Source organism: Oxyura jamaicensis, chromosome 21 (genome assembly GCF_011077185.1).
Source record: "Oxyura jamaicensis isolate SHBP4307 breed ruddy duck chromosome 21, BPBGC_Ojam_1.0, whole genome shotgun sequence".
Lineage (NCBI taxonomy): Eukaryota > Metazoa > Chordata > Aves > Anseriformes > Anatidae > Oxyura > Oxyura jamaicensis.
Window position 1 is genome coordinate 6386524 of NC_048913.1, and position 24267 is coordinate 6410790.

The 24267-nt window shown below is 62.5% G+C and overlaps 1 protein-coding gene across 1 annotated transcript; it reads right to left on the reverse strand.

Annotated features, from left to right (window-relative positions):
* Positions 1 to 29: 29 nt before the first annotated feature.
* VWA5B1 (von Willebrand factor A domain containing 5B1) lies at positions 30 to 18302 on the reverse strand. The gene is made up of 21 exons (XM_035344830.1): positions 17561 to 18302; positions 16980 to 17141; positions 16448 to 16670; positions 16165 to 16307; positions 15919 to 16050; positions 15599 to 15723; positions 13273 to 13449; positions 10367 to 10477; positions 10089 to 10291; positions 8780 to 8894; positions 7350 to 7535; positions 6922 to 7108; positions 5840 to 6027; positions 4067 to 4277; positions 3589 to 3906; positions 2977 to 3114; positions 2719 to 2844; positions 1924 to 1989; positions 1647 to 1716; positions 1353 to 1476; positions 30 to 1189 (listed from the first exon to the last, which is right to left on the reverse strand). The coding sequence occupies exons 1-21, from the start codon at positions 17697 to 17699 to the stop codon at positions 521 to 523; spliced, it is 3813 nt and encodes a 1270-aa protein (XP_035200721.1). The 5' UTR covers positions 17700 to 18302; the 3' UTR covers positions 30 to 520.
* Positions 18303 to 24267: the final 5965 nt, after the last annotated feature.

Sequence of the window (24267 nt, forward strand, 5' to 3'; positions counted from 1 at the left end):
GTCATTCAGCTGCGTTTCCTTCGGTTTTGCCAAGCCCAAACCTCCCCCCCCCAGACAAAACCAGCGCAGCCGAAACAGAACCAGGGCCTTTCCCCAGCGGAAAGCTAAAGGGAAATAAGTAAATAAATAAATAATAACGCCTGGAAGCTGCACGGAAGTTGGGGAGGCCACCGACTTCTAGTAACAAGTGAGCTTTGGGCTGGAAAACGTGCTCTCAGCGGCAGGGAAGGAAAGGAGCGGAGACAGGGAGGTGTCGCTCGTGGCTGGGGGGGGCAGAGCCCCCCCAGGAGGACACAGCAGGCTCCCGTGTGGAACGGAGGATGGGAAGTTTTGGCGTTTGAGCAGGGAATTAAATTTCCTTTTGCTGTTTTCACGCAGGGCATTCCTGCTCGGCGCCGGGTGCCGAGGGGGGGCCGCGCTCTGCACCTTCAGCTCCTAAGGCACAGCGTCGGCTGCTCCCCTGAGGACGGGTCCCCGTCCCGCTGCCCAAAGCCTCTCTTCTTGTCCTCCCCCCGGCCCCTCACACGCTGCTGGGGTTGTAGCACAGCAGGTTGAACTCCAGGTTCTCCTCCCAGTGCCTGAGCAAGACAAAGAGCTGCTGGGCCGCCGCCTTCACCGCGGCCAGGCTGCAGCCGTGCGGGAAGCGCTGCTCCTGCAGCCACAGGCTGGCCTTGGCTGCCACCAGCTCCCACTCGACGAAGTAGGACGCCGAGCTGTGCTCCAGCCAGGCCAGCGCCACGGCCGTGGCCCACAGCATCCCCTCGGGCTCCGTCTGCCGCCTCAGCTCGATGTCAGCCAGCAGCGCCTGGACCTCGGGGCCGTGCTGCTCCGGGGAGGAGAAGCGGCGGACGGTGATGGCCGGCGGGGAGAGCTCGCTCTCGGCTCGCAGGGCTTTGGAGACGCTCTCCACGGCGCTCCCCGAGAAGTGGCGGGGGCGGCCGGCCGGGTCCTCGGTGGGGCTGACGGCTCCGCGGGTGCCGTCGGGGACCAGGAGCTGCCCGTCCTGCCCGAGGTTTGGGTGCTCCCCGCCGGGCACGGCCTTCCTGGCGCTGCCGGAGCTCGAGGGGCTGAGCGCCAGGCGGTGGCAGGAGAAAGGCGACGTGCGCTTCAGCTTCTCCATGGGGATGCCGAGCGCCTCGCAGAAGGCCGAGTTCAGGAGGAAGGCACCGCAGGCCAGCTGCAGTGACGCCTGCAAGGAGCGGTGGGCACACAGAGCTCTGAGATACCAACCTCTGCTGGGGACAGAGCAGCTCCCATCTCTGTCAGACAGCCAGAGCCCGCCGGGATGAGCCGGGGGTCCCCAGCCCTCCCCAGCACCCGCACAGCCACGGCTGGAGCCGGGAGCTGCTCACCAGAGGAAGGTAGTCGATGCTCTCGCTGTCGCTCTCTGAGCTGGCTTCGCTCGTTCTGCCCGGGGATTTGCTCATGAAACCTTTGGCAGCTCGAGTCAGCAGCCTGGTTTTGTGGAGGGTCAGCCTGCGGGAGGACAGGGGGGTGGCCGTCACCTGCCCGTGTCCACCCCCCCCCCACAGTGCCCACCTCCCCGGTCCCCAGCCACCAGCAGCACGTTCGCTGCTCGCCCCTCTGTGCGTTTCTGTGCCGGACCCTCGGGACCTGCAGCAGGGAGAGGTGGAGCTGGGCCCTACCTCGCGGCAAAGAGGCTCTCGATGGGTTTTGGGGAATGTGCAGAAGAGGCAGCCAGGCTCTGGAACGGCGCTGGGAAGAAACACAAAGGCAGGAGTCAGGCGAGTGCAGCAGGAGAGCAAACGTCAGAGCTCAGGGAGCAAAATCCATCACGTTGCCTCGCTGGGCTGCTGAGGCTCCGCCAAAATCCTGCCTCTCCCTTTGCCTGCACACGCTACAGGAGGACCCCAACCTTTGGGCACCCACACCCTGGGAAAAGGCGCGAGCACCTTCCCCTACCTTCTGGGGGACGGCAGCCCGAGGACGGCGGGGTGCTGCAGGGCGACGGCCCGGCCTCGTCCGCATCTGCAAGGGATTTACGGCGTCAGCATCACCCACCCCAAATCACCAACCCCTCCTGCCCACCTCCTCCCCGCTGCGGGGGCAGGAGGAGGCTGCCACGGGCTGCCTCTGCCTGCCTCGGCTGCCAGCACCCCTCACCTCCCCGCCACGCAAGCCCCTGAACGTGGAGGCAATTTGAATTCAGCCGCAGCCCTGGCAATGCCTGACGCGGTCCCAGCCCAGCTTGTCTTCATTAGCAGAGGATTTGGTGACAGGCAAGTGCCTCGCATCCCCTCGCCTCTAATTACGCCCCGCTTCATCCCTCGTGCTCTCTGCGCCGCGGCTGCCAATTAACTCCCGAGCACGGTCAGCAGGCGCTGCCTGCGGTCGGGGAGTTTCAGGGTAAATCGCAGCTTTTGCCTTGTTTAAGGAGACGGATTCCAGGCAGATGCACGATTAATTGTCCAGAGCAAATGCCTGGGCTTTTTTTTTTTCGGGGGGGGGGAGGCCCTGCCTGTGACGGCAGCAGGCTATGGTGTTGGAAATGCCATCTCCAAGGCTTGGAGGGTAGATTTTATGCCTGGCAGCCATGGGAAGCTGCATCTCCTCCGAGCACCGTAGTGAAAGAAGAAGGCAGAAGAAAAAAGACCAGAGAAAATGCTCCTTAAAAAAATAAATGAATAAAAAACCCAACTTAATGGACTACGCCACTAAGAGGAAGGAGACAAAAATAAACCAACCAAGGAGCCTTACCCGTGCCATGAAATCCATCATCTCCGTCCTGGCCGCAGGGTGACAGGGGACGCGCCGCAGAAAAGCCGCGGTGCCTCCGGTGCCCCGAGCTGAGGCTCCTCGGGCTGCCTTGCCTGGCCGCTTGCCCTTGGCACGAGAGAAGGGAATTGTCAGCGTGAGCGAGGGACTTGGAACCACAAAACCCACGGACAGGTGAGCTCGGGCACCTCTGGGCACCCCGAGCTGGGGCTGGACCCTCTGGCTGCAGCCCTGCATTACCCGCGCGGGCGTAGGCGACGCAGGGGGGCAGGTAGGTGCTGGTGCTCAGCTCCACCGGCACGAACGCCGTGTACTTGCTGATGACGTTGCAGGCCTTGCTGGTGTGGACAGCGTTGAGCTGGTACCGCCGGCCCGACCCTGCCGTGGGAGAGATGCCCAAGGTCAGCACCGTGCCCCGGACCCAGCTCCCCGACCCACCTCCGCCCCTGTGCTCCGAGCCCAGCAGCGAGGGCATCCCTCGGAGCGCTGCCTCATGCTGCTTCTCCCCTGCTTTAAGACGCACAGGTATTATTTCGCGGAGCAGAAGCTTGAGAAGATGCGCGGCGTGCAGCTCAGGGCGGCGACACCTGGCTGCTGCCGGACCCTCCGAGTTCGATGCCAACCCCCCAGCGACTAACTGCTCCAAAACCACCTCCAGCCCACGCGTGGAGGAGAGGAGCCGGAGCAGGGAGCGTGCCGACGTGCAGCGGGAGAAAAGGACACGGCAGATGTAGGGGCAGCTAGGTGAGGCACTCAACATCTCCCGTCACCGCCTCGCCTAAACCCGAGAGCCAGACGAAGCGTCAAGCAAGCCAGCCGGACACAGGGCTTTAATTACTGGGCGTTAATTACCGTGCTCGATTTCACACTCCCTCTCAGCGAGCTGCTCCAAGTCCCGGATGACGGACTTGGCTGCCAGGTGGTGGAAGGTCTCGCTCCACAGGTCCTCGGTGCCCTCCTCCCGGCTGCCCCGCTCTCGGAGGAGCGGGCGGATGTCGAAGGCGACCTCCCACTGCAGGGGCTCGCTGCCCCGCAGCCCCTTCACCACCGCCTTGCAGGTGGCACGGGGCGAGCACGGGGAGCCCCGGGCGGCGCCGAAATCCCAGTCCTGGGGCTCCCAGTCGGAGGAGGTCTCCGTCTCGAACGCGAAGGACGGATGCTGGGCGCCTTCTGCAGAGATGGGGACAACCACGGCATTAACCACCCAGTTCCCCCCTGTCCCCCAGAAACCGTAATTAACCCTTCCTAATTTTCAGCCCAGCTTTCTCACGGGCAATGCCACGCCACCAAAATTTCGGTGCGGGTGGCCGGGCCCCCTCTGCCCCCTTACCCGGCTCCACGGGGCTTCGGCTGTCGGATGAGGACCTCAGGCTGCCGCTGGCATCCAGCAGCCCCAAGCCCCGTCCGGGAGCAGCCTCGGGTGCTGGCAAGGATTCGGGGCGCGGGCAGGAGGACACGCAGCTCCCGTGCAGCAGGGACGGCCGGCGGGCACCCGCGCCGCGGATCCTGGTGGTGGGGGAGCGCAGGCTGGCGGCGAAGGGCTGGGAAGTGCAAACACGGCAAGCTTTGCCCACTGGGACGCATCTGCAGAGCATCCCTGAAGGCGCCCGAAGCCCCAGGGGCTCTTTCCCCAGACGTGCGGGAGGTGAAATTGGGGTTTCAGCCCTCCAGGCATTTTAATGACTTTGCTCGGGAGCCAAAGGAAAGAAGAGAGGCAGAAAGATCAAGCACCAGTTGCTTGGTAACGGAAGGAGGGGGGATGGGGGCGCAAGGGATGGGGAGCAGGGATTTTATTTCATTTTTAACGAGGCCGTTTCTCCACTTTCAGGAGACACGAATCTCCCCCCCCCCCCCCCCCAGGGGCATCTGCAGCGCCAGATCCTGCGCGGATGGCAGGCGGGAACCCAGCCTCCAGCAGCACCGAGCCTGTGATTAACCCACCTGCAAAAACAGGAGGCAGAAGGCTGGAGGGGGTGACCCGAAGCAGGAGAGGCTCACCAGGAGAGGAGGGAGCTGCTGCCAAGCCAAGAAGCCCCTTCCCATTCAACACCTGGGCTCTCCTCCCAGCCGAGGAGCCGGGGCTTTGCGCTGCCCGCCGCCAGCCCTGACCTTGCCACCCCAGCTCAGTGCTCGTGGGGACGAGCCGAGGGCTCGCGTTCACAGCCCCAAAAATGTCAAGCCCTGGCAGCCGGCCCTGGAGTTGGGAGAGTTGCTGGGAGCCCTGGGAGCCCGAGGGGCAGCGAAACCAGGCTGCAATTAATTAGGAGCAGGACGCACGCCGTTAAGCGCTGACTGCCCTCCGGTCCTTTCTACCTCTCGCGCATGGGCCCGGTGCTGGGCTGGGCCTTGGCGAGGCGAGGGAGGTTGAGGCCACCCCCAGAACCAGCAGCGCTTGCCTTCCACGAGGTGCTTTTCAGCTAGAGGGTAGAGGCTTGGTTCCTCCCCGTGGAGCAGGGACCCTTTGTCCCCTTCGTCCCCTTCGTCCCCCCGCAGACCCCCTGCGCCCCAGCACCAGCTGAAGCCGGGTGGAAGCCCAGCCATCCCTCTCCGTGTTTCCATGGGAACAAAAGTGTGGCGGCAGCAGCTGCTGCACATCCTCCCGGCCCCGATTTCGGAGCTGAGCACTGCGGCGATGCTGAGGAGGGGAGAAAACCCGGCCCCAGCCTTCCACAGAGCAGCCTGAAGTTGTCTGAAGCTGCCGCCTTTCACCCGCTGCTGGATGCAGACGTGTCCGGGTCCCTGCCCAAAGCTCCGCAGGGGCTGCGGCTTCCAGGGGAAGCAGGGGAATCTGCTCTGGGACCGACCCTTGGGACCCTGCGGGGCACGGATGCGCCCCAGCCGGAGTTTGTATCGCGTGGGCAAAGTACAGATGGGCAGGGAGAAGCTTGGGGGTGAGGCGAGCAGCAAAGCAAAGGAGGAAAAGGAGAGGCGCTCGGCAAACGGAAGCAGGGAGCAGGATCCCGTCCTTGTTTCTGCACGCCGTGGCACAAAGTGCACCCATCAGGGCTGGCGTGACCCAGGCTCCTTCCCTTCCACGCCTGAGACGTCCCCGGTGCCGCAGGCTGGCCCCAGCTGCACGTGGAACCTCACCAGGGGCACCCACCTGGAAATCCACCGGGCACGGCTCGGGGCTGAGCTGCTGCAGGTCCTGCAGGTGGGCTTTGCGCAGGGGATTCCGCAGCAGGGCGCTGCCCGGATCGCTGGCCGTGGGCTCCTTCCGGAGGGGCTCGTGGTTGGCCACCTGGCTGGCACTGTACGCCCGTCTCCTGGAGGACGCCTTGGCATCCGTTCCTGCACGGAGGGAAGAGAGGATGGGCTCCGGTTCCCCTGGGGACCAGGGACACGCGCACGGCCCTGCTCGGTCGGAAGGGAAGCGACAAAACCGCAGAAGGAAAGGAGAGCACTCCAGTCCCCCCCGGGGGATGCCAGGGGAGCAGGCTGGGAGGTTTCGTCTGAGAGGTTTTCAGCCAAAAAAAAAAAAAAAAAAAAAAAGAAAAAAAAAAGAAAAACCCCAACAAAAACCTGTCTGCGTTTACCCAAATCTCCTTGGAGAAGACAAAGGGCTCGCTAATGAAATTTCATTAGCGCAGACATTTTCCTGTCAGAGCGAGAGTAGGATTTCATTTGGAAATGCACGGTTTCTCATTATTTTTGACAAGGTTGAGAGGATGCACAGCACAGCTCTTCTCTGATTACCAGCAAAGAACGCCCCGCGAGTGGCGGAGGTTTCCCTTGCAGCACGGAAACACGGCCCCGAGCAGGGCTTTGGGGCCATGTTTCCCCTTCTCTTCCCCTTGAAGTCCAACTTTGGGGCGTGCTGCAAGAAGCGGCTGTTTCGCGTGGCCTGGCTGGGCTACCGACCTGCTCCAGCCTCCTTCCCTGCACACCGCAGGCGGCTCGGGCAGCCTGAAAATAATTACACGTGGCCAAAGCTGGAGCTGCTCTGAAAACCTCTGGGGAAGGGAAGCTCTCCAGGGCTTCCCTCGATGGCCTGACACGTTTGGGTAAAACATCCAAACCGAACAGACTCGCTCGAGCCTCGGGAGATCCGTCACTGCTCCTGCAAACCCCTCTGACGCTTTGCAGAGCTCAGCTGTCAGGGGAGGAAAGTGGCAGAGCAGAGAGGAAAGCTGGTTAGGAAGACGGGGGGCATCACCCCCACGTTTGCGCAGCCCGAAACCTGACCGGTGTCTGTGTCCGATTCTCCGCCGGGATCCCTGCCCACCGCCAGCTGATCCGGGGCGCGCTCGGCTGGGCAGCACCCCTCCGGGTAGCTCCAGCTCTCTGCGCTGGCTCCCTCTTCTTGGGAGTGCAAGAAAACGGAGCTGCTTGACTCCTGGGAGCGCATCATGCTGTACCGCCGCCTCTTGTCCTGGGGAGAGCGGAGAAGCAGGTCCCAGGGCTGCAGCCCTCGGGTGGGTTTGCACCCCGGTGCCCTTTTCGCCCGTCTCTCCATCCCCTTGGCCACCCGTCGGGCTCCCCGGTGGCTCCTCCGCTGCTTCCCTTCCCAGCCGGCGAGCCACGAGCAGTCACGGCTGCAGGTTTGCAAGGGGAAAAAAAGGGGAAAAAAATAAAAAATAAAAATAAAGCTCCCGGCTCGCGGGCAGACTCACCGATCGGGGGGTGGAGAGGCACAGCGAGGTGTCGCAGACCACGCCGTACCCGACCAGGCGGTCACCGGGGAAGAGGCAGCTGGTGCTGAGCGGGGAGACCAAGACCTCGGTGCTTTCGGGAAAGACCCACTCCACGGACACGTCGCTCAGGACCGGCGCCATCGCCTTCTTCAGCGACCTGATCATCTGGGGAAGGAGAGAACAGCAAGGGTTGCGCGTGCCGTGGCGGTGGTCCTGCTGCTGACCCTCCCGTGCCTCTGCAGAGCACCCCGAAAGGCGCGGGGGTCTCCAACAGGCACTGCTGAGCCCCTGGCCACCCTCATGTCCTGCCCCAGGACCCTGGGAACATCTCAGCCCTGCGAACGTCTCACGGGCAGCCCAGGCAGGGAGCCCACCGGCGTTTCCCTGCACACCGGGAGGGGTTAGAGCCAGATTTCCAGGCAGAGCATCCGAACCGTCCCCTGGTGCTCCCACTTGTTGCCAGGCTCTGGGAGACGCACCAGGCTGGGGTTCGTACAGCTATTATTAATTGACGCCTCAGACTGCTGAAGGCACCGAGCTGCAGAGCCCGCAAAGCTCTTTATTAATAGCTCTAATAACAAACAACAACAAAAAAAACCTACAAAAAAAAAAAAAAACTACAAAAAAAAAACAAACCACCTCTCTTCACTGCTCTTGGTTTTAATTTCCACCAGGAATGCCGATGCTGTTCCGTGTGCTACAGGTTCCTGCAGAGGGGTGGGCTGCTGAGGCCCTTTCGAGATCAAGGACGCAGAGGGCAGCTTTTTAGAGATGCTTAGGAGCTTAAGACCCGATTCCCTTGGGGTCTGGTCACTCGGCAGACGACGCCGTGCTTTTCCCGGGGGACAGAGCCCACAAAGGGCCGTTCTTACGGCACAGCTGAGTCACCGGCCCCCGGTCTTCACGGGGAGAGTGGAAATGAAGCTCCCTCGTTTGCTTTCAAGCTGGCTTAATGGGCAAAGCCATCGCCGCGCGTTCCCCTCCCTCCAACCCCGGGTACTTCTTGCCTGAGCAGCGCGAGGGCCGAGCCTGACTTCAAAACTAATTGGCTGCTTTGATGCCGGCTCTCCTGCCCTTGCCCGCGCCTGCGACAGCAGCTACCTTTGAAGCCGGAGCTGCCGCATTGAGGCTATCGCCTCTCCCCTTCCCCGCGCGGGGTAAACACGCTCCCACTCCCTCCGACAGCCGGAGATGAAGCCGCTCTTTCATCCCCTCCCGCTCACCCACCTGCTGCCGAGTGGGAGTCGCGAAGGCAGCACCGGGAGAGGGAGCGGGACCGGCTGCTGAGCCGCTGCCTCCCCCTCGCTGCGCGCGTGTGTGGCAGCGTCGGAGAGCGATGGGGTGGCCCCGGGGGGCACGCCGCTGGCCCTGCCCTCCCCACCTCCCCGCAGCTTGGAGGGCGGCCGTACCTTGGGCTGCAGCCGCTCGCCCTCGGCCAGGAACTCGGCGGTGCCCCTGGACACGGCGGCCAGCCCCTGCACCAGCCTCCTGCAGGCGTTGGGCCCGATGCCGAAGCTGTAGCACCTGCACGGGGACGGAGAGCGTCAGGCACGTCGAGAGGTTCCCAATTTCCCTGCCGGCCTCTCTGCTCAAAGGTTTTCGCCTGCGACCCTCGGGTGCAGGATCCCCCCCACCAACTCCCTGCCTCCTGGGCAAGCCGCCCAGTCAGCCCTTCTCCCCGCCGAGCGCCTGTGGTCAGCAGCATCGAAGAGCTAGTAATTATCTCTGCTCACAATTAAAACTAACGTTTTCTCAAGGAAAGGGGAACCAGCCAGGAGGGTGCTCCCCGCTCAGCGAGTCGGGGTTGGTTTTCAGGCAAAACCCCCCGGGTAGGCAGCAGGGTGTGGGGGGCACGGGGGGAGCCTGGGGGCTCAGGACAGGCAGGGCGCAGCACGGGGATGAAAACACCTTCGGCAGCAGTCTGCGTCTGCAGCAGGGGCTTTTCTTCTGGAGGTTTTAATCCCCAGATGGCTGCAGGTCTTACGGAGATTCGCACCCTCTTACACGGGGCTCTGATCTCCTCCGGAGGCCGGGCACGACTCGGACGCGCGCTGTGCGGTGCCCTCCAGGGCCGCCCAAGCCCAAGCTCCAGCACTGGCACACCTCCAGGAGCGAGGGGTGGGTAGTCCTGTACCCCTGATAATCCCTCCACGTAGGAAAGAAAAAGGGCAGAGCCGCTTCCCTGACCAGCCCTGAGCTCTGAGGGATTGCAGAGGAGCGAGGCTTTCCTCGCATTTTTCTCATGCTTCATCTCCCTTCAGGAGACGGAGGAGAAACCAGACCGTCAGGGCTGGGGAACGGGCTAGGAGCAAATTTGCTGCTTCTCCCAGCGCTCCATTTCAGCCTATTCAATCCTGTGCAGCCCCATCCTGGAAGCAGCTGGGTCTGGACCCAGATGTGCTTTAGAAAAAAAAAAAAAAAGGCAGCAAGGAAAGATTGTTCGTGTGTCAATCTCTCCTAGCAGGAAGCATCCGACGAGAGCCTGTGAAGTCGTCAGCCCAATTATCCCGCTTTTGATTGTTTAGAAAGCATCTGAACTTCTGGGATCTGTTCCAAACCTTTTGAGGTTCTCCCGTGGCTCGCAGCAGCCCGCTCCTCCTGCCTCTATTTCTGCCGCGGGGATATCTGTGCGCCGGAGACCCGCGGCCCCCTGCGCTGGAGGAGCAGCCCACCCTGCCCGCGCCGGGCTTTTTGCCCGCGTGGCGGCGAGCCCCGTACCTGGTGGAGGAGGAGTGGTTCCTCAGCACCTCGAGGACCTTCCCCGTGTCGCCCACGGCCCCGTCCGTCAGCAGGAAGAGCAGCCGGGGGTGGCCCCTGGGGATCGGCTGCCGCACCACCCACTTCAGGGGTGACAAGATGTTGGTGCCCCCCATGTCAGCCCGGATCCTCCTGATGCTCTCGCAGGCGACGGCCAGGCTCTCCTGCCAAAGGAGCAGCAGAGCCAGCAGCCTTGAGAGGCCAGCGCCCTCCAGCACCTCGGCCAGCCCGGCACCCACCTCGCAGTAGCTCCTGCTGGCAGGGAACAGCGTCTTGAAAGTGGAGCCGAAGCCAACGATGTTGAAGAGGCACGCGGGCATCAGGCTCTTGAGGAGGACCAAGAGGGCGTCCTGGGAGGGGGGAGCAAAAGCAGAGGGGTCAGGCACACCACGGCTCTTTCCGTCCTGCCTTTGCTCACGCCCTTCTCCCACCTGCATTTGATGCGAAAACAGCTCCTTGCACGTGATTCCCTGCACTGAGAAAGGCGACTCCGCTCTTTCACAAGCTCCCTGATGATATCTGGGTCCCAAAGCAGCGAGGGGAAGGGGGAGGTTTTGAAGAGCGGAGCAAAATCTCTTTTGCTTTTTTGTTTTTTAACTGACGGAAGCCGTGCTTGGGGTGCAGCACCGCGGCACCGAGCCGCTGGATGAGCTGCGACGCAGCGCATCGCCGTGCCCAAACCTGCGGGAACAAAGCCCGAAGCGACACAAAGGGAAAAGCCTCCCCCAGCCCCAGCTCTCTCCTAGCTGGCACCGACTGGAATGACAGGGAAGGGCTGCTTCGAGCACTCGTCTCCGCCAGAAGCTGTTACCCAACTCGCCCATTCCTGGGCTTTTACGTAAGGGGCCACCAGCACGGTCTCAAAGGTGGCTGTGGACGGAGCTCCCCCGGGAGCTCTGCAGGGCAGCCCCAGCGCTCAGCGCCGCAGAAGAGGGAGGACAATCCGAAAGCAAAGTGCTGGCAGCGCTGGGAGCGCCTCCGCGCTCGCTGTTTCTGTGCTGATAAAGGCAGACTTCTGCCGAGGGCAGCAGAAAGCCCCGAGCCAGCCCTCGGAGAGGAGCTGCCAAGGTCACGGCAGGCGAGGGCAGCCTCCTCTCGGCCAGGGGGTCCGGGCTGGCCCCACCGAGACGCAGCCACGCGGCAGAGCCGCGAGGCAACGTATGTGAGCGGGGCTGCTGCCCTTTAGCAGGCTCCCGAGGACTTTACAGCAAGCTGTTAGCTCAAACCTACGAGGATGTATTTATATCGCCGCTTCCCGGCAGGCTCCGGGGGTGCTGGCTCCTGCAAATCTCAGTGCTGACATCCCCGCCTTGGAACTCGTTGCAAGGATTAAAAAACAAAAACAAAAAACAAACACAAAAATAATAAAAAACAACAACAAAAGCAGATTTCTAAATATTTCCGTGGAAGCACTTCCCAAAGTGGGCTACCAAAGCCTGCCTTCTGCTTGAGCGAGCAGAAGGATGTATTGCTTCTTGTGGTAAATATTGATCCTGATCCCGCTGCACCCGCTATCAATACCGCAGCTCAATACGGAGAGATGTTTGCCTCCGGAGAAGTCAATTCCCAGTTATTTTGCCAGCCTGGCCGCTGCTGACACAAGCACCACCTCTTCTCCAGCCCCAGAAGAGCCTGGCCATGCTGCCCCACGCGGAAGGGGACGCCGTGAACCTTCCACCCCCGTCATTTCGGCTGACCTGGACGAGGTCCCTGCAGCGTCCCCGTATCCCCAGGGGACGGACCTGAGACCCGCAGCCAGGCCACGCGGCGAGCCAGAAAGCAGAAGCCTGGCCCGGAGCAGAAACACCTCCTGATTCCCAGGCTCTGAAATGTGGTGAAGAGAAGGGGGGGGGGACCCTGTGCGGCACCAGCAAAGCCACCGCGGAGATAACGCCGGGCCAGGGCACAGGCAGGGCTTCCCAGAGGACCCCCCTGCAGCCCCCCTCGGGCTCCCCGCTGCCTGCGATGGCACCGCACGCTCCTTTTTGCTCCTTTTTGCCATCCTCGGCAAGTTCCCATGGAAACGAGAGGCGGATGGGGAGGGAGATGGCTTCGAGATGCTCCCCGCCACCCGCTGCGGGCAGAGCTGCTGCCGGAGGTGGGGACACGGTGGCACTGGGGACACTTTTTTTGGGGGGGGGCACTTTTGTGCCCCAAACCCGTCAGTCGCCCGTGAGGGGGACACCCCCTGGCTGCAATCGAAGCCCCAAGGGGAAGCCTGCCCCTGCGCCTGCTCAGGAGGATGCGATGTTTTAAGGTATCGGGGCTCGGCTGGCCCCGAAAATCAAGGGGAACTTTCCAAGAGCTTTTGCCAGAGCTGCTCCCCGAGACGTGCCAGCTGGCGGACACCAGCCTGCCCCCAACGCTCGTTAGGGGCTGAGGATAATTAAACAGATACTAGTGTAGGAACCTCTCTAGATCCCATGAGCAGTGGCACAGAGCCGAGCCGGGTCCCAGGGGTGGGAGATGGTTGCCGGGATGGTCCTGCAGCCGCTGGACGAGGCGCGGTGCCCCCGCTCCCCTCCGTGGGACTCAGCCCAGTGCAACCACCCAGCAGCCACGGGGAGGCTGCTGTTGGCTGGCTACGGGCAAGGGAATCCGGTGTGGTGGCTCCAGGGGAACTTCAGACCCCCAGAACACCACGGTAAAGCCTTTCTGTGGCTCTTTTTTTACCCAGAGCACTCAGCACACTGCTCACAACCCTCCACCAGCCCGCAGGAGGTAAGCGGTGTTTGAGAAAGGGGTGCCTCGTGCTCCAGTGACTTCTCCAGGTGCACTGCCCATCAGCGACACGCCTGCTGGCCAGCAAAACCCCGAAGCATCCTTTGTTCTTCTCCAGAGGTTTCCCACTGAGGCAGCGACCAGGCCCCAGGCCCGGGGAGAGATGGAGAAGGATCACAGGAGGTGGGAAACCAGCACGAGGGAGAGGGAAATCTGTTTGTGTTCGGTGCACGGATGGGAAGGAGAGGAGCAGGGGCAGCGAGGGGGCTTGTCAGCGCCACTGCAGGTACCTAACGAGCAGCACGGTCACGACGACGAAAGCCACAGTGTAGAATTACCCTCCCCCGTCCCCTCTTAATGAAGGCTCATCGGCGTTGACAACCCTCTCTGAGACGGCGCAGGCGCGTCCCGTCCCGCGCGGTACCTTGACGCGGTCGATGCTCACGCCGCTCATGCTCCTGCTGCGGTCGACCAGGAAGATAAACTCGCCGGGGGCTTTGCGGAGGTCCGCCCGGGCCGTCCGCAGGTCCGGGCAGAAGTTCAGCATGACCACAGGGTGGTGGGGGATGTCCTTGTTCAGGCGCCTCCTGATGATTTCTGTCTGCAGGGAAGAAGGAGAGGGAAGGCACCGGGGGCAGCATCCTGCCGCCCCGTTCCACCTGGAGGGGCGTTCACAGCGTGCCTACGGACGGAGATGCTCGCTCTGGCCCTGGTGACGAAAAAAAACCTCGCCAAGCCAATTATTAATCGTCATCATTTCCCTCGGGTAACGCGGTTCGTTAGCACCACTTGGCGCGACACGCGGCGCAGGGCTACCCGGGGCTTTGTGCGCGGCCACTCGACGACAAAGCGCAGGACCCGGCGCTCAGCACGCCGCGGCGGCCGCTTCGCTTCCTTCCTGCCACCTCCGCCCCGCTGCTGCTCCCGCCCGTTCCCTTCCACCGCGTCCCTTGGTAGGAAGCGAAGCCCTTCAGAGAGCCCGACCCGTCGCTCAGGGCAGCATTTCAGTAGGAGCCCGCACGCCGCACGTCTCCGCGCCGCGCAGAGCTCTGGTGGCTTTCTGCTTTGTGTCTGCTTTTATTTCAAGGATCGATCTCCGCTGGAGACGCGATAAAATTAAACCAGGACAAACCCTCTCGAGCTGGCTCTGCCACCCACCGTGGTTTCCAGGTGGCTCCGTCGCGCCTCAACCTGCTCCCCCGGCTCCACAGGAGGCCGTGCAGCGAGCTGCCCCGGCCCCGCAGGTTTTTCCTTGCCTCTTTTTTTTTGCCTTTTTCCTTGCTTTCAGAGGCTGACGGTTCTTGCCAATTTCACGAGGAAGAAACCAGACCCCAAAGGGCTGCTTTTCTCCTGCATTTCCCTCTCGAGCTTCGGGAAACGAATGAACCGGCCACCGGGAGCTGGAAGGGTGCGCTCCGTTCCCCTTTTCCTGCGCTCAACATTATTTTCTTCGGGATCTTTCCCAGCATAAATGTCCGTCCAATTTCAGGCTGGGAACCCTGCTGGGACCCTGCCCAGGCGCTGAGCTGTGCCCCCGGACCAAGCACAGAGCTCCCTGGGATGCTCCTGGGGGATCCAGGACACAAAATCCCCGTGTGACGGGGACCGATCAGATCCTGCCAGCCGAGCGTGATGCCAACGTGCGCTCGTCCCCACCATCCTGCCAGATTAGGGGCACCCGAGGCTTCCCCAGAACTACCCGAGGGATGGAAATCAACGACCATTTACTGCCGAAATTTCTGGGCTACCTCACTGGAGGCAAGAGGTGCCGGGTGGCACCCGCTGAGTAGCGTCGGATCTCACCCGAAATCTACCCCGAGGCGTTTAGGGAGGAAGGCTTTTTTTTCCAGGAGGAGGGAGCCTGGGGCACAGAGGGGGGGAGCCTGCCGGGGAACGTACCCCGAATGATCCCCCCCCCCCCCCCCCCGAAAAACCAATCTGACGTGCTAAAGACACAGAAGTAATTAGGGAGCCATCCGAGCCGGAGCGTGGGAGTTCCGTTTCGTTCCACCTGCCGCACAGCCGAGGCAATTAGAGGAGGCGCCCGCCGCGCAGAGCGAGCGCCGTCCTCATCCCTGCGCCGTGCTGCGAGAGAAAGCCCAGGGGAAGGGAGCAGGGCAGGCGGGCGATGCGTCTCTCAGGGAAACGAGGGCTGGGGGAGACCCCTACCCCCTAAATTCGGACAGTTTCCCCGGTCCCCTCCTCTCCGCTCAGCCCCGGCACGCCCGTGCAGCAGCTCGGGGTGCGGAGCTGTCACTCGGCGCGTCAGAGCTGCCAGAAGATGAGGCAGAAATCCCAGAGCAGACATTTCTCCATTTGCTCGTCAACAGAACAAAGAGAAGTTTCTGCTACCTTTGTCTCCCGTTTAGCTCATTGTTCCGAGCCCGATCGCTTCTGTCTTTCTGACAGCTATCCAGAAAGGGTAAACATTTACCGAGCAATTAAAAGAATATTTTATTCTATGTCACTGCAATAATACCCTTAATGCTATAATAATGCACCTACCTAATTACGCTGTGCTAGAATAGCGCTAATTACACACACAATAACCATCTCAGAGCGTCTTCCACACTCGGTTTATCAGAAGCACCGCAGAATTTTCCCCTCTTCCTCCACACCAAGCCCTCTCCGAGGGGGGATGCTGCAGTTATTGGACCGGCGTGATGCAAGCAAGCAAAGCAAGCGTTTTCTTGCGCAGCTCCAGTGGCAAGGAAAGCCCGTGCTGAGGCTCGGCAGCTCGTGCTTCTCACCTTTTTCTCGGCGCTGGGGTCCTTCTTGGTGCCTTTAATGAAATCGTTCTTCCCCTTCAGGTGTCGTTCGTACTCCGCCGGCGTCATATCGCCTTCTTCCATTAAGACGTGAGGCATGTGGGGCTCTGGAAATGCAGAACCACTTGAGCTAAACGTCAGCTTGGCAAGAAATACAGACACCCACAACCGCAAAGGTACAGGGGCAGCCCCGAGAGGCTCCGGGATTAGCTCACGGAGAGCCCCTGGCCCCGACACCGGCGCTACGGGACAGGGCTCGAGGAAGGGGCCGCGGCAGCGGAGGGAAAGCAGAGCCCACCTACCGCTGGGGTGGATCAGGATCTCCACGGGCCTGTCGAAGGTGTGCTTGTCGGCCAGCGTGATGACGATGCTCCTCGCCGAGCGAGCCGAGGGGTCGGCGTCCGCACGGATCTTGTGCGTGGGGCTCTCGACTCCTGCCCGGGGGAACCGCGGGGTGGTTGGGGAGGACCCCACACGGAGGGGAGCGGAGGAAGATGATGAGGGTAGGCTTTGCCCAGAGGCGAGGAGAGCCCCGCAGCACGCCCTACCTGCCAGCAAGCACGGCCCCCGGATCTCCAGGTGGAAGCTGAACTCGTACTCGGAGGGGTTGGTGGCCTCGCTCTCCAGCAGCTGGGCCAGGCAGAAGCTGCTGCCCTGCTCCGGGCTCCCCGATCCGCAGCAGGGCTTGGCTCTGCGGGTGAGACGAGCCCCGGTTAATGCTGGCCACGTGTGCTGCGTCCCCAGGGACTGCACATCTGCAGCCCATCTGCTCTGGGGTGCTGTCTCCCGTCTCCCCACCCTGCTCCCCAGTCCCATCCCGTGGCTTCGTACGTCCGGAGCTGGTGGCCAGGAAGGGTGCCGGTGCTCTCCGAGCTGGGCTGTGGCACCCTGGGGACACACACGGCTGGCAGGAGGACCCTCACGGCCCCGCTGGGCAGCGTCTGCAGCTCCGAGGAGGTGCTGATGAAGACGGAGATGCTTTCCAGGGGAGGAATTGTGCCCAGGCTAGCCACAAAAGCAATCCTCTCCAAGTCCTCGTCCATCACAATCCTTCCTGCAGAGGTGGCCACGCCACGGGACACGGTGTCAGCCACAGAAAGTGCTCCTCTGCAGGCCTCCACCACCACCCCAGCCCTGGGCCACACACTTGAAGGAAAATTACTGCAGAGATTCCCCTAGAGATCCCATCCCACGGCCCTTTGCATCGCCTTTTTGCCTGTCCGGCACCAACAGCGCTTTCCAAGAGGGACGGGACCGTCCCTTTTGGCAGACACCATACGGACACGAGCCCCAGCGCCTCATCTTTTCAACGCTTTTTCCATCTTTCCTTCCCCGTGCTCCCCCCCCCCCAAAACCTTCTCACCGCTCCTGTCGTGAGCTCGCCCGTCGGGGAGGCCGCAGCCGTCGAAATAGGCGGCGTCGATCTTGGCCTTGTCCTTGATCTGCACGGTGACGGCGCGCCGGGACACCGCCGCCTCGAACCCAACCACGGTCGTGTGCTCGTCCAGGGGGAAGACGAAGAGCCCTGCCGGCCAGCGGGGTTTTAGCCCGGCAAGCCCTCGCCCAGACCCACGGCAGGGGGCTGCTTCCCCCCGCTCTGTGCTCCCCACGTGGGTTTTTCGCAGGGGCAGTGGTGGCAGAGGGGCAGGCTGCTGCCCCCTCCACCTCAACGGGGGGAGAAATGGGGCTGGTGAGAGCCTCACGGGGTTCAGCAGGGGAAGGAACAGAGGAAAAACCCCGGGCACCAGGACGGGCTGGGAAATGGGCTGGCCGAAAAGGCCCTGGGGGTCCCGGTGGGCACCAAGGTGAGCCAGCAGCGCGCCCTTGCTGCTGAAAGCGCACCCCTTAGACCCGTGTAACCTCGTGTTCACAACCGCCGAGGACACGACCAAGGGGAGGCAGCTCCCGAAGCAGCGTGCTCCCAAACCCAGCGCGGAAACTTGCCTTCGCACGGCTGCGCCTCCGGGTTGCGGTAGGTGAGCGAGGCCGTCGTCCCGCAGGCGTAGCCGCTGACGCACGAGGTCACCTCGGAGGCGGTGAGCGGCAGCGGGCGCCGGCTGCTGCGGTTGATCAGCCCCGGCATCTCCCCCGGCGGTCACGGGGCGCCCGGTGGCGAGCTGGGGGACGCAAGGAGGAGCCCCGGGGGACCCGCACGTCCCCACCACCTCCTGGCGTCTTCGGCGGCCCTTCTGTGCCCGAGGCTTTCCTCGCTCGCTCCCTGCAGCAGCCCCGCTCTCGCTGCCGGCTCCTGGGGTACTCGAGGCACTGTGAGCAGGACAGAGGGCAGGACAGATCCCCGTGGGACAAGTCCCGGGGTGATGGCCCTGCTGGCAGAGGTGGGGACGGAGGTGAGACCCCGTAAGACACCGAGGGGAGACACCCAGGCAGCGGCAGGACATCGCGGCGGCAAGCGGCACGCCTCGCCAGCCCCCAGCTACTGCTGGAGTGGGGGGCACAAGGGGGTAGCTGTGGCCTCTCCTCGTCCCCCCAGGGGACACCTTCCCCGTCTCCTGCACAGCGTGACTCATCCTGGCACGGCAGAGACATTCGGCTGCAAAGCGGCCGCTCCTGCCAAGCACACTGCAGCCCTTGCCCAGCAGCTTTCCTCCGTGCCAGCTCCTCTCCCCCAGGGCCAGCTCCGGCCCCAGGTGAGCCCGAGCCCTGCCCCAAAAGTGCCCCCAAGGGATGGGGAGGGCTCCGGGGAGCTCTGGCTTGCCTTGCCGAGCCCCTTTCCCTGCCCCAGCACAGGGCTGGAGGAACTGACACCATTCAGTGCCTGCAGCACGCAGCAGGGAGAGGAGGGAGCGGGCACGGGGACCCCCGGCGCACCCCCCGTGCCCCCCAGGGAGCCCACCCCAAGCTCCCAGCTGGCAGCACCCTCGCTCCCCAGCAATTGCTGCTGGCCCTGCGGAGCATCCCCGCATCCTCCCGGCCTCGGACGCCGCTTGCTGCAGCATCACAGCCGCTGGCCCGGCCTCAGCAGGACAGATCGGCGCGGCCGCCCTGCGCTGGCTGCATCAGCAAAAGCAGCCGTGCCCGTAATCCTGCCCGCCAGGGGAGCAGCAGCACAGGGCTTTGGACGTCAGTCGTCACTCGGCTGGCCACGCTCAGGCTTTATTTTCCCCTTGCTTTGCAAATGATCTTTCCTTGGCCGCAGGGGAGGGAGCTGTGCCGGTAATGAGCTCGGAGCTCGGCCGAATTCGGTGCGCCACGCACGGGGCCGGCGCTGCTGCTGCTGCTGCGCCGACGTCGGAGGACGGTGGCTGTGACGTGCGGAGGGAGCGGGGCTCTGCTGCACAGCACGGGTGTGATCGCCACGGGCAGGCTGGAAGCTGGGTTTTAAGCTCGGGTAAAGGGCAGTTACGTGGCTGGAAGCAGGGCGTGAAGCTCAGAGAGCTCCTCGGGTGCTATCTGTGCCCCCAAGCGCTTTGGTGCCACCAAAAATCCTGCCTCTGGAGCAGGTGTACTAAAGGCAGAGGCAGAAAAATGCTCATCTACGTGTGTTTTTATTCAGTTAGGAGAAAAGAAAGCTGTGACTGCTGCATGCAGGTAGCCTGAATCCCAAAGAGCACCGGGGTCCCGGCAGTGCCACCACCCTGAAAGGGACCACAGGGTCCCCAGCACCCAGAGCAGACCTGGAGCTGCCTGTGGCTGCTGGGATAAAACCCACGGCACGGCCCCCGTGTCCAAAAGGTGACTGAGGATGAGGAGGGAGCGGGGAGAGGCGAGAACGCAGCCACTCGAGCCAAGCACAGGCCAGCTGTCCCCTGGGGGATCTCGCTCTCACCCCATCCTCAGTGTTGCTCTCATCACCACGCAGACAACGTCCCCTCGGCCCCAGCTGGCTGGAAAGCCAGCGACAAGCTGTGCTTTCATTCCGTGCAGCAACAAACCCCCGAGTTTTCCTCCTCCTTGCTTCTCCCCATCCCACCCCACGTTATCTGCCGGGGAGAAGGAACCCTCCTGGCAATTCCCCGCAGACATCTCACGCCGGTACCACGGCCACACAGGGACCAGCGAGCCTCGGTGCCGAGCTCTCAGCTGGGGTTTTGGAAGCAGGGTTCTGGGAGCAGTTCCGCTCGCACCCCGGCAACTTCACCACCAGGTCCCACCTAGACCCACCTCGCTCGGAGGGTGCCTGTTGTTGTGCAACAGGGTGGAAAAAAAAAAAAAAAAACAGATATTCCTTCAGCTTCGTTTGTATCAATCAACACTGACATCCAGTGGCTCGCCAGGCGGGGTACAGCCGGCGCGCTTTGCGGAGACGTGCACGGGAGCGCCTGTTGCACCGCAGCTCGGCCCCAGAGCTGCGGTGTGGGAACCCCAGCAGCACCTGGGGAAGGTTCCCGGCAGCCACACTGGGAAAGCAACACCCCACCTGCCCGCAGAGCCAAAATAACCAAACCTTCCTGAGCTTTTTGGGATCTAAATAGCAGTGGTATCAGGCTCAGGGCCGAAGCTTGCGGGAGGACCGTGATTGCTTCCAGGATGCGCCCCGAGAACGCGAGCGGTGCTGTGCGTTGCGGGAGCCTTTCCCAGCTCTGGACATCGCCCTGCCCTCTCCAGCCCCAAAACACAAGTGCTCGGTTCCCTTCCTGGCCTGAAAAAACAGCAGAACTGCTGCTGCTGCTGCCCCCCTGCGCCTCTGCTCCCAGCTGGAGCAGATTTCTGCCCCCATGGGAGAGGCTGGTGTGGCCCCAAAGGGCACCCCGAGGCTGTCCTCACCTCCCCAGGGACGGATTTCAGGGGGTGCGGATTGTGCCCCTAGCAGGGGCGGGGCCGTAGCTCTCGCCCCAGGTTCTGGGGCTGGATTCGGGTTCCTGGAGCTGCCACTCGCATCCCAGCTCTGGGAGCACCTCCAAAAGCAGGGGTTGTTACCCCTCCAGGCAGCAGGGGCAAGGGGGGGGGAGTGGCAGGGCAAATCTGGGGTGTTACCATCACACCTCGCCTGCGAGGAAACTTTTCAAGCCCCCCTGCTCCTTTCTGACAAAGCCGGCCGAGGCAGAAGGGGAGCCACGGGGACAGGCTGCCAGCACCGGGCAGGGGATGCTGACACAGCCAAGGAGTGACCCTGCTCCATCCTCCTCCTCGTCCCAGCACAGAGCTGCCCAGCTGAGTGCACACACCAGCCCCTGCTGCTGCCAGCCTTCACGTGGGGGGAGCAGAGCCCCCCCCCCCCCAACACACCGAGGTCTCTGGGGTGGGCTCGGTCCCCTCTATCCCCCCAAAGCAGTGTGTCATCTCCCTCCTCCTGCCCAGGAGAGGAGACTGCCGCCCCCAGCACTGCATCGCCACCATCCAGCCCCTTTCCCTTGCCCCCTGCCTGCAGCAAGAGGACAGCCCCATCGACGGGGGGGGGGGGGGGGGCCTCGTTTTGGGGTGCCAGGGGAGTTGGGGGGGGACACACGGTCAGGGGCTCCCCCAACCAGCCGAGAAAGGGACGAGGCAGGGAAGCAGCAGCTTTGCCAAGTGTGGGCTTGTTGCCTGCGGAAAAAAAAATATTGTGACAGGGATCTGTCGACAGAGCGGCTTTGTGCCGGGATTGTGCACCGCCTGGCGAAGCAGCAGCCCGCACCCCCGCCCCAAACCAACCCCCCCCCAGCCAGCCCGGCCTGCCAAAAAGGTGCAGAAAGAAGTGGAGAGCATCGTCTGCTTTCTTTTCCTTACCTTTCCTCGAGAGAGGGGGTGGGTGGGTGGCTGGGGGGGTGGGGGGGGGCTGGAGCAACTTCTCCCCCCCTGCTCCTGCAAGCTCCTGCAGCTGGGCTGGGGGGGCCAGGAAGGCGGCCGGAGGGCTCTCGGAGGCGGCCGGCACTGCTTCAGCCCTGCTTTTGTCTCTGAAAGGCACGGAGAGAGACAGGAGATGAGGAGGGAGAGCGAGCACGGGAGGGAGAGACGGCGCGCCAGGGCTCGGGGTGGGGGGAGCCGCACAGCGGCCACCTCGGTGCCCCCCCCCCCCCCCCAAGAAAAACAACACCCAGACCCTTTCTCTCCCTGCCACCCCCTGGGGCTCGGTTGGGTACGGATGGGGACAGGGCTTACCTAGGTGGACACACACGTGTCAGCACGCCGAGGCTCGTTCCCGGCTCGCCGGCTGCCCCCGGCGCGTGGCCGGGTGGACGCAGCCTTGGCGGAGCCCGGTGGGTGCCCATGGTGAGCTGGAGCCCTTTGTGTCTGTCGGGGAAGGTAACCATGACAATCGCCCTCCACGCACACCGCCGCCCGCGCCGCCTCCCTCCCGCGGCCCCCTCCTGCTCCCGGGGGGCACGGGGAAGGGATGGAGGACGAGCACGGGAGCCCACCGGGAAGGGAAACGGCACCTTGCTCGCCTGCTTCCCTTCTGGGGGAAATCAGAGCCCCCCCACCCAGCCTGCAGCCCCAGCACGGGGCTCCTCTCCCCCTGCTCGTTGCCGTGGGGCACGAGGGACACTCATGGGGCCGCCTCACAAGCGAGGGCGTTCCAGCAGGATGTGCTCGTGCCGGACACCAGCACCACACTGGGAGGCTGGTGCTGAAAAACAGGGAAAACGGTCAAGGGGAAACCGAGGCACCGGGGACGGGGCTGTGCGGCTCCCCAGGGAGGGGACGTGCAGCAGGGCTGAGGTTTTCCAGCACAAGTCCTTCTTGTAGGATGGCTGACCAGACCGAGAACCACCTCGGCCCCACCTAGGACCTGTTTTCAGAGGAAAATCCACCAACCCTGCAAGCAGACCCCAGCCGAATCTTCTCCCTTCCCCGGAGGCTGACTTCAGCCCCGAAGCTGGAGAATTTACGGTTCTGATCAGACAAATAAATCAGCCACGTAGCCGGCTGCCTGCTTAATGTTTGCTTACTATGGCTTCTGGCTCTGCCGAAGAAAAGAACATAAGTTGGGGGGAAAAAAAAAACAACAGATTAATACCAACAAATGTAGCCGAGGCAGGTTTATTTACGTTACCAGGCGAGCTGCGTGGCCCACCCGAGGGCCTCTCACACACCAGTGTGAGAAAAATCTCAAATAATTGTCTTCAGACAGGATCTTCTGTGAAGCTATTCTATTCGCGATTGCTCCTGTCAATCAGGAGCGTGTTTTAGTAAACAAATCATAACCTTTTATTCCCTATTCCCCAACACCTGGTCACCTCCCCATTTCCTCACTGGCTGAGTACTACAGGTTCACAAGCTACTCGACGCTCCTCTGTACCATCTATGTACATTTTTTTCCTTTTTTCAAGCCTTTCATTTCTCCTTTCTTATGTTTTGAGAACTTGTGATCTTGGTTTTACTGTTCTCACCCTGCTCATCCTCTTTTTGTCAAGCTTCTACCTTTTTTTGGAACAGCGAGGCCTTCTCCTGTCCACTTATCTACTTAGTGTTTCTCCTTATTATGACTACACAGCTACCTTGGAATAAAGAAAAATCATTCTCTACTGCAAAAACACAACTTGGTTTCTCACACCAGGAGCACAGCACGGGTCTCCTGGCCCCTCCGCTCGGTGTCCAGAGGAGGCTTTGGTGACACGGAGAGGCTGCAGGGTAGAAAGGGATGAGAAGGACTTTCCTGGATTTATGTGGAAGGAAAAAATCACAGAGGGCTGTGAGAAGGGCCAGGTCTCCTGTCGTTAACGGGCCAACGTTAGAAAATTCACTGACTCACGCTACAACCTTGTTTTTTTTCCTCACATTTCCGTTTCAGGGGCAGAAAGAGCTGTAGTTCCCCTGCAAACGTCACAGCCCCTGCTCTTCCCTGAGCCTCAGTTCCCTGAGGGCTCTGCACCTCCCTGCCTGTGGGGAGAAACCTTCCAGTCGTGGCCTGTGGAGGCTCAGCAGCTCCAGGATAAAAGAAACGATCCCAAAGCTGTGAAAACTTGCCTCATTTTGGTCTCTCAAGCCTTGGGAGATGTCAGCAGCTCCAGCAGCTGCTCCCCAGGTCCTGGGAGAAGGGCTCGCCCGACTGAGGGACCCTGCCTCGCGCAGCACGGCAGGGCCTGGCCCCAGCCCCATATCATGGCACAGGGCTGGGGCCGACAAAACGCTGCAGGACAGGGCCTGCTGCCAGTCCTACCCCATGGGGCTGGCCCCCACACCGTGTGCTGAGGCAGGCCCTGACCCCAGCCCCACACCACAGGAGACTGGCACTAACACCATGCAGGGAGGCTCGGGCTGACCCCAGCCCCACACAGAGGGCCAGGATCCAAGCCCACACCACAGAGGGGTCCAGGATCCTTCCCACACAGGAGAATCAGGCTGACCCCAGCCTCAAACCACACAGGGGGCCAGGACCCTTCCCACATTGGAGAATCGGACTGACCCCAGCCTCAAACCACACAGGGGGCCAGGACTGAGCCCATAAAGGGCGGCTCGGGCTGACCCCAGCCCCACACAGAGGGCCAGGATCCAAGCCCACACCACGCAGGGGACCAGGACCCTTCCCACACAGGGAGGCTTGGGCTGACCCCAGCCCCACACAGGGGGCCAGGACTGAGCCCACACAGGAGAATCAGACTGACCCCAGCACCACACCACACAGGGGGCCAGGACCGTTCCCACAGAGGGAGGCTCCGGCTGACTTCATCCTCACACAGAGGGACCAGGACACTGGCCATACAGGAGGCTCAGACTGACTTCATCCCCACACTGTACAGGGGAACAGGACCCTGCCCATACAGGGGGGG

Coding starts and splice junctions, on each gene's coding strand:
- VWA5B1 (XM_035344830.1), bottom strand. CDS start 17,699: ATGCCGGGGCTGATCAACCGCAGCAGCCGGCGCCCGCTGCCGCTCACC. Junction 6,028..6,921: donor AGAATCGGACACAGACACCG/GTCAGGTTTCGG, acceptor CCCTCCGTGCAG/GAACGGATGCCAAGGCGTCC. Junction 3,907..4,066: donor CCGAAGCCCCGTGGAGCCGG/GTAAGGGGGCAG, acceptor CCATCTCTGCAG/AAGGCGCCCAGCATCCGTCC.